The sequence below is a fragment of the Photinus pyralis genome, unplaced genomic scaffold, assembly GCF_008802855.1.
Source record: "Photinus pyralis isolate 1611_PpyrPB1 unplaced genomic scaffold, Ppyr1.3 Ppyr1.4_unclustered_Scaffold6630, whole genome shotgun sequence".
In the NCBI taxonomy this organism is placed as follows: Eukaryota; Metazoa; Arthropoda; class Insecta; order Coleoptera; family Lampyridae; genus Photinus; species Photinus pyralis.
The window spans coordinates 6566-18783 of record NW_022172003.1 but is presented as its reverse complement, the minus strand read 5'-3'; the positions used below and the strand labels follow the sequence as shown (position 1 = coordinate 18783).

Here is a 12218-nt window from a genome sequence, read left to right as displayed (position 1 = left end):
TAATTTGGATGCCTTGTATTCATTATTATTATCACCCAGTTTTATTATCTTTAATCAAACAATAAACATTTTAATTGTGGTAATCACTGTGGGTCAGTCATGTAAACATTGCGCTGGAAATGTTTACTTAGTAATAACTTATTAAGTGCTTACATTCGCCAAGGCAATTTGATTTTGTATTTTGAGCAATGGGTATAAGTAGTGGCAGGTTGAAAAGTTTTGGAGAATGTTTGGTTTTTTCCATACCCTCCATTTCTCCTCATGCATAAAAAAGTTCTACTTACGTGTCATATCCGCTGGAGGGGTTGGTTACAGTCTTTCCAAAAACGTTTGTCAATGCCTACACGCAAGAGGAATATACAAATTAAAGGCCGTCCACTAAAACGTTTGGCACGCACAGACCGAGATGAACCTGCATGTAAACAATACAACTATTAATATTATAATGTATTTGAATAATAAACAAAATTTTCATATCTTTAACATTTATCCTTATCGGACTACTTAAAGTTCAAGAAGTGGCTATAGGTTATATTTAACGTTTTCTTTTTGTTTATATTTATCGGCAAGCTGTTTTTGATTTTTGCTCAGAAAAACTTTCAGCAGATCAGCCAAAATTCATGGCGCAGTACCGAGGAGGAGGAGGAGGTAAAGAAAAGGAGAGAATCTGAGATATGGAAGAAGAACGGCAAAGTACCAAAGTGCGTGACAGTGGAGAAATGCAAAAACAACTAGCAATGATGATGGATACCTATGCTGATCAAAAACAGTAGGAAACTCAGCTAAATATTGAAAACAATCTAAAACCTAATCGAACGAAAACCCAGTAAAGCATAGAAAAGAAGATTGGGAGAGCGAATGGAAGAAAACCGACAAGAAATCGAGTGCCAGGTTAAGAGGATCCTGCTAGATTGAAAACTAGTATTGAAAGTAGACGAGATCAAAGGAAGCTAAAATTTCGAAACCAACCCCCAAGCAGCTAAATCGATTGAGCTATGGAGTTTTTTGAGGGCAATTCAAGTCGAGGACAGATTCATATCAGCGTAGATGGGTCGATTTAATTCGTGACAAATTAATCATTCTCTCGACATCAACATCAACCGTTTTATTGACAAAGACAGTGATTTTTTATAAGCAAACGTCAAGTGACATTTCCATGGCAGTCATGGAATTACGAACACACAACCCACTTAATTAGACATGTTTTCGAGTATAACATCAATAAGATTTCATTGTATTTCCCTTATTTTTAAATTATATTGCAGGTATAATAAAAAATATTATAAGAAACACGTGTATAATTCGTGTTTAAAGCACTTGCAACGTTTAAAGGCACTCCGTTTCGCGTCGTGCCATTAAACTCGTTGCGCGTGCTTTAAAGACTTGTCTCTTAATATAGGTACTATTCTTCAAATTCATATTTATTTTGAATGGAGTTGAAAGCGATAACTCTTACTGTTACAGAAAGCTGTTCAATGTGACTTGTACCTGGGGTACAATCAGCGAATATGGAATTTTTTTGCAATTTTTGTTATTTCGATAAGTTTACTTCAATATACTGAGAGGTTCCACCCTGTATATACAACTTACGACGATACATACATTTTGAGAGTTGGTAACCATGCAATTTCTAGGTGGGGAAAAGCTGCCTGCGCCACTTAAAAAGCACGAACGGGGGTTACGTTTGGCATCTTGCCTTGAATGGCGGTCGTGAACGCATCGCTCCATAAATGTTTGTTGTTATTTTGTGTTATTTAACACAGGTAGTAATTTTTGCATTTCTTTATACTGTATTTGTGTTTTGTATGCCGCATTTTATATTTTTTGTGTGTTTCAACCTTTGTTTTTGAAATTTACTTAGTTTAACCGTAATGCAGAATCACATGTGTGATATCGTTATGCTATTGTTTGTAATTGTTTACGTTTTTGGTGTAATGTTTGCTTAATTTATGTTTATTGATGTTGATTACTTGGTCTTGTCCCTGAAGTACATTCATGTAAGATTTGATAATTTTATTTTAATATGTGGAAATTACCGATTCGTTTGATGTATGTACTGACTTGTTGTTTCTCCGTTTCTCCGTGAATGAAGCAGTCACGGGGGTGGTAAAAAAAACTGTAGTCAAAATTGAAGTACCTACGACACCTAATTCCGTGATTGTCTTCGACATCCCAATGTAGGCTCGAAACCCCGAAACCAGGGGCGGGTCACCCATCTTGCAGGAGCGTGATTACGCTAATCAAAGCTCTTCAGTTTAGAATCTATGTGCGATAAATGAGTGGCGATTCAATAATTTCTACATATATTGTTTTTAGTTAAATTTGCCTACAAGGCCATGTAATTTTCCATCTTGCTTTTAACAAAAGGACTTTATTGCACCAAAGATGAGTCACATCCTGTACTCTTAACCCTTTCTCAGAATTTAGGCACCTGCTACTACCTGACCCATTGTTCCCAAAAACTTGCTTTTAACCTTGAGTGTAACCAACATTGTATATATGCATTTACTATCTTTGTTAACTACTGCTTAAACTTTTACAAAATATTTTGTTAATTAACTTTTGGATTGTATTAATCAAACTCCGAGGTTTTTCTTACGTCGTACTCTTTTTACCCTTAGCAGTTACTTTTGCGAGAGTACGACACCTTTTGGCTTTGCTTGCTTTGATTATATTAATGTACATCAACTCAATTTCCGGGCTTTCACAATCTTAATAATTACGATCATTATTAAACAAACGTTTCACAATTTCAGTGTTTTATTTAACGTTCCTTCCCTACTGTGCTTCAGGTCAAAGCATTGTCTACAACTAACGTAAGGGGGTTCTGCCTTAGATGTTTGATCACGTACCACTTTTCAAATTTAAGCGGGATCTTGTTTAGTTTTGGAGGGAATAGTCATTCAGGTGACCATTTTTAAACGTTGCCGGGTTGACTTTATTTCCGTTCTTGTAGTGTGAAGTTGGCGTAGAACCTGGGGGTTAAGTACACTACAATACATTTCCCATCAAATTGATCAGTTCATCTTGTACATTATTGTTTAGATAAGTTACGGACCATTTATCAGACTTGTGTTGAACTCTCCTGATGTGTTCTTCCATAACTGGATAATTACTTATTCAATGGTCAAACTCAGAATCAGAAACCAATTCTATCAGTTCTAGGAAATTTTTGTTATTGGGAGTGAAATAAAGCATTTAGAAAATAGAAATAGAAAAAGGTATGCTTCTATTTAAAAAAACAAGATGGCGCCAACTTCCGGTGTTTTGTGTGAAATTATTTTTCTTCAAGTCGCAATGGTCTGTACCCAAATTTCAAGCTTCCATTTCAACTGCACTTTTAATAACTTCCAACGGCTACTTGACTCTCCCTGTATAGAAATCGCGACCCCGGACCTTTCTAAATTCAAAATAGTCCAATGGTTAAAAAAAATCACCGCTTTTGCCGCTCTTCTAAGGTGTCGCCTGATGCAGCTGCCTTTCTGCATCATTTATTTGTTTGTTAGTTAGTTAGTTAGTTAGTTAGTTAGTTAGTTAGTTTGTTTGTTTGTTTGTTTGTTTGTTTGTTTGTTGGTTCGTTCGTTCGTTCGTTCGTTCGTTCGTTCGCTCGTTCGTTCGTTCGTTCGTTCGTTCGTTCGTTCGTTCGTTCGTTCGTTCGTTCGTTCGTTTGTTTGTTTGTCTGTTTATTTATTTATTTATTTATCGTTCCTCTTGTTCTGCGTCCTCAACAGGCAGAAGGTCTTAGTTGTTCTATAGCACTCCAGTATTTATCTTACGAATTAGGAAAACTGCAGGAAAACCTATATTTTGAAGTAGCCGGCTGGCCGACAGAGTGCTCGAAACTGATATAAAGAAATTTCCATCTCTGCCACAGATGAAAAATTGACCTCAGCCCAGGTTCGAACACACGACCTCTCGGTTATGTAGCCCAACACTCTACCACCGAGCCACATAGTCGGTGTATATCATAGTACCGCACGGCCCTGGTTGTTCTATCCATAAATTTGTGCCACTGTTACTAACGGCACAGATTTTAACAGAACAGAAAAGGCGGGACAATTCCAACAATTCCGGATGTTGTGAGAAGTTCATAGTTTTTGCGATGGATGCTACCCCCCTTAGAAATTTTAAATTTCTCCAAAACGAAAGGGACACAGAATATACACAAAACTATCGTGTTTGTGTCATGTCGATACGAGTATGACGGTGTGTAGCATTAAGGTGAATCCCCAAATGAACATTCTGACTTTCTCTGAAACGGAACGCGCACAAAACTCGAGCATTGACGCACAAATCAGTACAAAATAGGCACAAAGCTATGATATAGGTTTCAAATCACTCCGATTGTGAGGAATGTTGCGTTAAGTTGGCACCCCCTTAGCAAATTTTGAATTACACCGAAAGGAATGGCGCTCAAAACCTGAGTATTGGCGAACAAATCTGAAATCAGCACAAAACTGTGGTAAATGAGTGTTATGTGGATACGAGATTGATGTTGTTACAATTTTGGGGATGTACCTAACAAATTGGGGTGCCGATTTATAGGTGCTACCTTAATCCCCCTACAGAGGTAAGGGGTGACGAAAGGCCTGGGCGAGTTCTACCGTAAAAGTGTCGGCATCGAAATGAAATTTGGCGGGTAAGTACTTTTGAAAAATTTATTTTGAACTATCCGACAATACAAATAATATAGTGTCACTCAACCCACCAAGTTCTTCAAATTTACTAGAGAGCTACGTGCAACACTTGCATAGGCCACCTCTTGTGCTTTTAATAACTCATTGGGAAAATAGCGTCAATTTCCTTCGTTCTAGAACTTTTCATCGAAATGATTGTTATTTTTAACTAAAGGAAAGGTGCAGGCAGCAACGTGATGTATGATAACGTTCTAAATGAATTTCAAGTGTTTTAAATTCGATGGGATATGTATCCGATCCTTTTAGTTTGACTTGAAAAATGAGGCATTTTGGTGTAATCGTAATTGTATCCGTGCTAATCGTGTGCTTATTTCTAATTATGTACCTTAAAAAATACAATTTTGTCAATAACACGTCGATAGAGTTGAAATTTATCAATTCGAAGGAAATTTTAAATGAGTCGCGCCTCCCTATAAAAGCGTCACGGGGCGAAGAACGAAAGGTTAACAAAAAGAGAATACACATACCGAAGATTATGCTAGAGCTCTACGAGGAAAGGAACAGGAATGAGTATGGACTAAATTTTTCTAAACCGGACATTGTGCGAAGCGTCATCCCCAAAAATGCAGGTACTTTGAAAAACAAAATTTTGCAAAGCGTCGAAGAAAACCACGTACTGATCTTCGACGTGCCTCCTCTACATCGCGACGAGGAATTCTTGGGCGCAGAGCTGCGTGTCTTCACTTTGCTGAACAACACTGCCAGTAGAGCACAAGGTGAGGGTAACTCACGTAGGCAACCTTAACGAGCTTCTTTAAGGGGTGGAACGATTTTTGAAGGTGTTAGTCTACAACGAATCCTCCGAGGACATGGATTTACTAACCGAATGTCATATCTTCAAAACCGAAAGTAACTGGATCAACTTTAACGTGACCAATCCGGTGAGAGGACTGTTAAAGCGCAACACGAAGACCATCTCACTCAAACTGGTCATATCGGTTAAAACGTTCCTTCCATTTTACGACAACAACGCACACGAATTCAAATTGTCCTTGTTGCCGGTATCTGAAGATTTCGACCACGATTATCCGATTTTATTGCTGTCGTATATGAGCTTGAAAACGACACCGGTTCACAGACGGAAAAGAGGAATAAACGAAGATTACGAAGAAGAAACGAATCGAATTTGGGATAACGATAAGGAACAGAAGGCGAACGCGAAGAAATTGAAACGTTTGAAGAATACGTGCAAACGCAAGCCATTGTACGTCAACTTTTCGGAAATAGAATACGACACTTGGATTGTCCAACCCAGCGGGTACGAAGTGAGTAGTTGTAGCAAATAGGCAAAGAAAACAGTTGGTAGTCTGATTTTTAGGCTTATCAGTGTACGGGCAAGTGTTTCTACCCGGTTGCGGAGCATCTTTCTCCAACCAAGCACGCAATCGTTCAAGCTTTACTTCACAGCGTTTTTCCATCACGCGCTCCTCGATCTTGTTGCGTACCGACCAGACTGGAATCCATTTCACTGCTGTATGTTGACGATCGCGGTGTCTTGACGTACCGTTTTGGATACGATGATATGGTCGTAGCTGAATGCGGATGTCGCTAAATCTATGTTATAGCTCTATACAGGGTGATTCCTATAGTACCTGCCACCGTTTGGGAGCGTGTAGGTGGTGCGTAGGGGAGTATTTTGATATAGGACACTTGGGGTCGGAAATCTAAAATAAGGGTGCCAGAGCCAAATTACCTTCTGGAATTTCGCGCCTGTAGGTAGGCAACCCAACCGGCCGGCGGTGCACACGGAGCGATCTCAGGCGGCGATGTGTGGCTGACACTTGATCAGAATTTTGGTTAAACCCACGAAATCCCGTCTGCAACGACGCGTATCAAGTGAATAAACACTATGGCAATAGTATAATAATAGTTGGCTAGATGTAGGAAGTGCATTGAGATTTGAGAACAACGGTGGCCACGTTGAACACTTGTAAACGTTATTGCTTTGACTGTCGTTTTCCCTCCTTCCCTCCCATGTCGCTTCCTCGCGCTAACTCGCTCTGCATCGCTCCGCGCGAAACGTCGGTCGGTTGGGTTGCCTACATACAGGCGTGAAATTCCAGAAGATAAATTTGGTTCTGGCGCCCTTATTTTAGATTTCCGACCCCAAGTGTCCTATATCAAAATACTCCCCTACGCACCACCTACACGCTCCCAAACGGTGGCAGGTACTATAGGAATCACCCTGTATGTCTTGGATTTAACTCAAGATTTGTAATGCGTGGTATTGTGTCTTTTTTACTTATCTCCTGCCCCCCCCCCCGGCATTTCTTTGCTCATTACAGATTTTAAGGGTAGGTTCAAATATACAACCTGTACCATGACCGCATGTAAAACCAAGTATAAATTGTGCACAACTCTTGTGCAGATAAAGTGCATTTTTTTAAACCGAAATAGCTTTTGTTTTGACATCACCAATGGATATATTTCTTGCAGACGCCTCAATCGCCCTTTCTGAGTACCCTCTTCCGATAATCCGTTCTTGAGATATAAGGGAATATACCTGTTTAATCTCGGTATGAGATCAAGTAGTTTTGGGGTAGACTGTAAGGAGGCACCCGTCATTGTGCTAAATTGTAGACTCGGAACCTTACACCCCAAATGAAGTAGAAATAGCCTAAGCTATAATACTGGTTTATTCCTAATATTTACACGTTTATATACAAAGTTATTGTCCTAGTTCTACCATTTGTTTACTTACATCAGCGATACTATTACTCTGTTTGCATTTTCATGCCTTACTCAATTGACCTGCTTTATATGTATATGCATAATAATGATGTCTTAATTCCTACTTACACGTTAATTACTTAATTAATATTGATTAATCCCAGATTAATCTGTGATTGAAAAATACCCGATGACGATAAGAGGTCGAGGAGGAGGGCTATTGTTGATAGAAATTAATTCCTTTCGTTGAGATCTTTCATTAGAGAACCATGAAGGATAAAACAAGTTCCACTCCCTCCCCTCCCCCTCTAGCCCGTACTTTGATCAGAGGAGAGAAAGAAGGGCAGTAGTTGGTAGAAAACGGTTTCTTTCGTCGAGACCTTTCATTAGAGTACCATGAAGGATAAAACAAGTTCCACTCCCCCTCCTTCCCCCACCCCCACCCCGTACTTTGATAAAAGGACAGAAAGATACTGATCTCGAAAAAGAGTCGCACGGGAAAGTTATAGTTTGTTCAAACCAATTTATTTCGATGAGACCTTTCATTAGAATACCATGAAGGGTAGAACATGTGTTTACCCCCCCCCCCCCCCGCTCCTATGTTCTAAAGTTTAACTTGGCACCATTAAAGGCGCACCAAAAATGCGCTAAAAAAATAACGATTTAAGTCGATATTACATTCTTTCACTAACTCACTTTCTCGTTCACTCCTTTCTTCAATTCTTACTGCCCTGTGTGCCAACGCTATCTTTATTTTCTTAATTTTTGTTTCCTCCTCTAATATGTCATTTAGTGTCCTTCCCTTTAGATCCAGTGCCCAGTAGTAATACCCTCTTTGTATTCCTTTTAGTTTATCCCATTCCGCCCACCCCCATATCTCCGTTCCATACATCGGCACCCTCTCACAATTGCATCAAAAAGGTATCCTTTTATTTTAAATTCGTTTTTGAATCTCCCCTTCGCCACTTCCTCCTTTTTTTTAGTTTTCTTATTTGACTGTTTGCTCCACTATTTCATTGCATTTGGTACCTTACGTATATAATCATTACTCTTTGCTCTCTCGACTTCCACTCTACCTCCCTTCCCTTTCCTCTCCCTTTCCAAATCTCATCATCTTCAATTGTTGACATTTAATTCCATTCCATTTTTGCCCAGTATCTTCCCCATCTTCCCTTCATTTCATTTAACTGTTTATTTTTGTAAGTAGGTATTGGTTATTTTTGGTTTACGGTCACTGTAATTAATTGTTTGACATTCGCTGGCATACCTAAATAAATTTTGGCTGGGTGGATTTTTCCACACAAGCCTCAAGACGCATTCGTTTTGCATTTCCAATTTTTCCGCATTCTACTACAAGCACGCCTTAGTTCGACACGTAAGCGGCGGCGTAAGGAACAAACCATGTGGTTCTAATTGCAATTACCAATTACAATTATTTGTGGAGATTGAACTTATTTTGTGTGGATCTCGATCTAGTTGCATTTCTTTCCGAGTCTATATTTTGGTTTTCATTGATTTTGTGAGTACGGCGATTTTGTGTAATCTACAAATAGAAAGTGCATGAAAAATAGAGACCAGTTATTTTTGTCGGCCTTAGCTTAATATAAAAAACTTGCTATGGTCAGCACAGATACCACCCACACACCTACGCATACGCAATTCGGCCCAAAAGCTTTTCAGCTCTTCCTTTTATGTCTAAGAATATACATATGTATCAATTTGGTTCGTCAGACAGACACAATCGAGATTTCCTTTGACTCGGATTCCTGCGGGTGGTTATAAAAAGTATGTTGGTAAGTCAATCAAAACCTGCCAATCACATCGAATTCGAAAACGCCTTTTCTAAAACATTGGGCTTGCAAACAAATGTAAAACCTAATCTAAAGACACATTTAGGCGAGGTTCATACTAGAGCGACATACAATAAGCCATATATCGCAGGCGATACGTGATACACATGAATAGATTCTTAAAATTCAAAGGGAAACGATAAATAAGGTGCGCAGTCGCTCAATATTATTATTATTATTATCGTCGTTTTTTACTCACTCATGGTGGTATGCTTCACCTGAGACGGGTCTTAACCAAGTCATCATGTGGTAATGTGTGGCGTTTAGTGTCATTGGTTGAGAAACTTTCTGACCATATTTGCCGTGTTTAGTAATATGGCCTTCTGTATGTTTGTGTGTATATGTGTGCTGAGCTGTAGTGCTTGTAAGTAATGTGTAAATGTTTTTGTTGTGAGTCCTGTGACTGAGAGTACGACCGGTACTATTGTTACTTGTTCTTGCTTCCACAGTTCTTTGAGTTCTATTGCTAGTGGAGTATACTTTATGATCTTTTCTTGCTCTTTGTTTTATTATTATTATTATTATTATGGTCGGTGTTTCTTGTGAGAACTCAGGTCTAGCCTGGTTAACTAATCGCACGGATTAAAATCAAGTAACGATTAGTGTCTGTGTCTGATGAAGTTATGTAGGGTCCTTAAAAAAAAAAAAAAATCACACACGTACATTGGACATCTAGGGATAGTATGTAATTCGTACTTACCAACATACCTATTGATGGGCACAATAGCCAACGCTATCAGGAAAGAGGAAAACAAAACAAAACAAAACAAAACAAAAAAAAATCATTATAATAATTCCTGTAATTTTATTAAATGGAGTTTATTGTGTAAGTGTTTCTTTGGCTTTGCGTTTGGGTTGAATACGAGTGGGTTGTGATAACCTGGTGTGTTGCTGTGAAGAAGGAGTTTTGTGTTTTTTATTTGTATTTATGGTGTTTCTTTGTTCCTGAGGTCGTATTTGTGAGGTTGCTTGGGTTTTTGGTGGAGATATTGCAGTATTTTGTGAGCCTGTGGTGCTGTTAAGGTTTTTGCGTTTCGGTTGTATACGAGTGGGTTGTTTCTGAGAAGAAGGAGTATTGTGTTTTTTAAGTGTGCTAGGGCGTGTAACTTTATTGGATGGACCTGTCTTTGTAGTACATGTTGCGTTACTTGTATTTATGGTGTTTCTTTGTTCTTGAGGTTGTATTTGTGAGGTTGCTTGGGTTATTGATGGAGATATTACAGTATTTTGTGAGCTAGTAGTGCTGTATAGGTTTTTGCGTTTGGGTTGAATACAAGTGGGTTGTGATAAAGTGGTGTGCTTCGGTGAAGAAGGAGTTATGTGTTTTTTAACTGTGCTAGCGCGTGTAACTTTATTGGGTGGACCTGTCTTTGTGGTGCATGTTGTGTTACTTGTATTTATCGTGGTTCTTTGTTTTTGAGGTTGTATTTGTGAGGTTGCTTGGGTGTTTGGTGGAGATATTCCAGTATGTTGTGAGCCCGTAGTGCTGTTAAGGTTTTTGCGTTTCGGTTGAATACGAGTGGGTTGCTTCTGAGAAGTAGAAGTATTGTGTTTTTTAACTGTGCTAGGGCGTGTAACTTTATTGGGTGGACCTGTCTTTGTAGTGCATGTTGCGTTACTTGTATTTATTGTGTTTCTTTGTTCTTGAGGTTGTATTTGTGTGTTTGCTTGGGTTATTGGTGGAGACGTTACAGTATTTTGTGAGCCTGTAGTGCTGTTAAGGTTTTTGCGTTTGGATTGAATACGAGTGGGTTGTGATAACGTGGTGTGTTTCCGAGAAGAAAGAGTATTGTGTTTTTTAGCTGTGCTAAGCCGTGTAACTTTATTGGGTGAGTTATTATTATGGTCGGTGTTTCTTGTGAGAACTCAGGTCTAGCCTGGTTAACTAATCGCACGGATTAAAATCAAGTAACGATTAGTGTCTGTGTCTGTGTCTGGTGAAGTTATGTAGGGTTCTAAAGAAAAAAAAAAAAATAAATAAAATAAAAAAAAATAAAAAAATAAAAAAAAAATATTCACACACTCGCATTGGAAATCTACGGATAGTATGTAATTCATACTTACCAACATAGCTATTAATGGCCACAATAGTCAACGCTATCAGGAAAGAAGAAAACAAAACAAAAATATCATTATAATAATTTCTGTAATTTTATTAAATGGAGTTTATTGTGTAAGTGTTTCTTTGGCTTTGCGTTTGGGTTGAATACGAGTGGGTTGTGATAACGTGGTGTGTTTAGGTGAAGAAGGACTTTTGTGTTTTTTAATTGTGCTAGGACGTGTAACTTTATTCGGTGGACCTGTCTTTGTGGTACATGTTGCCTTACTTGTATTTATGGTGTTTCTTTGTTCTTGAGGTTGTATTCGTGAGGTTGCTTGGGTTATTGATGGAGATATTACAGTATTTTGTGAGCTAGTAGTGCTGTATAGGTTTTTGCGTTTGGGTTGAATACAAGTGGGTTGTGATAAAGTGGTGTGCTTCGGTGAAGAAGGAGTTATGTGTTTTTTAACTGTGCTAGCGCGTGTAACTTTATTGGGTGGACCTGTCTTTGTAGTGCATGTTGCGTTACTTGTATTTATGGTGTTTCTTTGTTCTTGAGGTTGTATTTGTGAGGTTGCTTGGGTTTTTGGTGGAGATATTACAGTATTTTGTGAGCTAGTAGTGCTGTTTAGATTTTTGCGCTTCGGTTGAATACGAGTGGGTTGTTTCTGAGAAGTAGAAGTATTGTGTTTTTTAACTGTGCTAGAGCGTGTAACTTTATTGGGTGGACCTGTCTTTGTGGTGCATGTTGTGTTACTTGTATTTATCGTGGTTCTTTGTTTTTGAGGTTGTATTTGTGAGGTTGCTTGGGTGTTTGGTGGAGATATTCCAGTATGTTGTGAGCCTGTAGTGCTGTTAAGGTTTTTGCGTTTCGGTTGAATGTTGCTTCTGAGAAGTAGAAGTATTGTGTTTTTTAACTGTGCTAGGGCGTGTAACTTTATTGGGTGGACCTGTCTTTGT

At 38.7% G+C, this 12218-nt stretch overlaps 1 protein-coding gene across 1 annotated transcript; it reads left to right on the top strand.

Moving 5' to 3' along the window:
- Positions 1 to 4982: 4982 nt before the first annotated feature.
- Positions 4983 to 6254, top strand: LOC116182654 (bone morphogenetic protein 10-like). The gene is made up of 3 exons (XM_031503195.1): positions 4983 to 5413; positions 5457 to 5962; positions 6016 to 6254. The coding sequence occupies exons 1-3, from the start codon at positions 5017 to 5019 to the stop codon at positions 6247 to 6249; spliced, it is 1137 nt and encodes a 378-aa protein (XP_031359055.1). The 5' UTR covers positions 4983 to 5016; the 3' UTR covers positions 6250 to 6254.
- The last annotated feature ends 5964 nt before the right edge of the window (positions 6255 to 12218 follow it).

Excerpts from the sequence above, each read along its gene's own strand:
- LOC116182654 (XM_031503195.1), top strand. The coding sequence starts at position 5,017 with ATGTACCTTAAAAAATACAATTTTGTCAATAACACGTCGATAGAGTTG. Across the intron at positions 5,414-5,456 it reads CACTGCCAGTAGAGCACAAG|GGGTGGAACGATTTTTGAAG; the intron begins GTGAGGGTAACT and ends AGCTTCTTTAAG. Across the intron at positions 5,963-6,015 it reads TCCAACCCAGCGGGTACGAA|GCTTATCAGTGTACGGGCAA; the intron begins GTGAGTAGTTGT and ends TCTGATTTTTAG.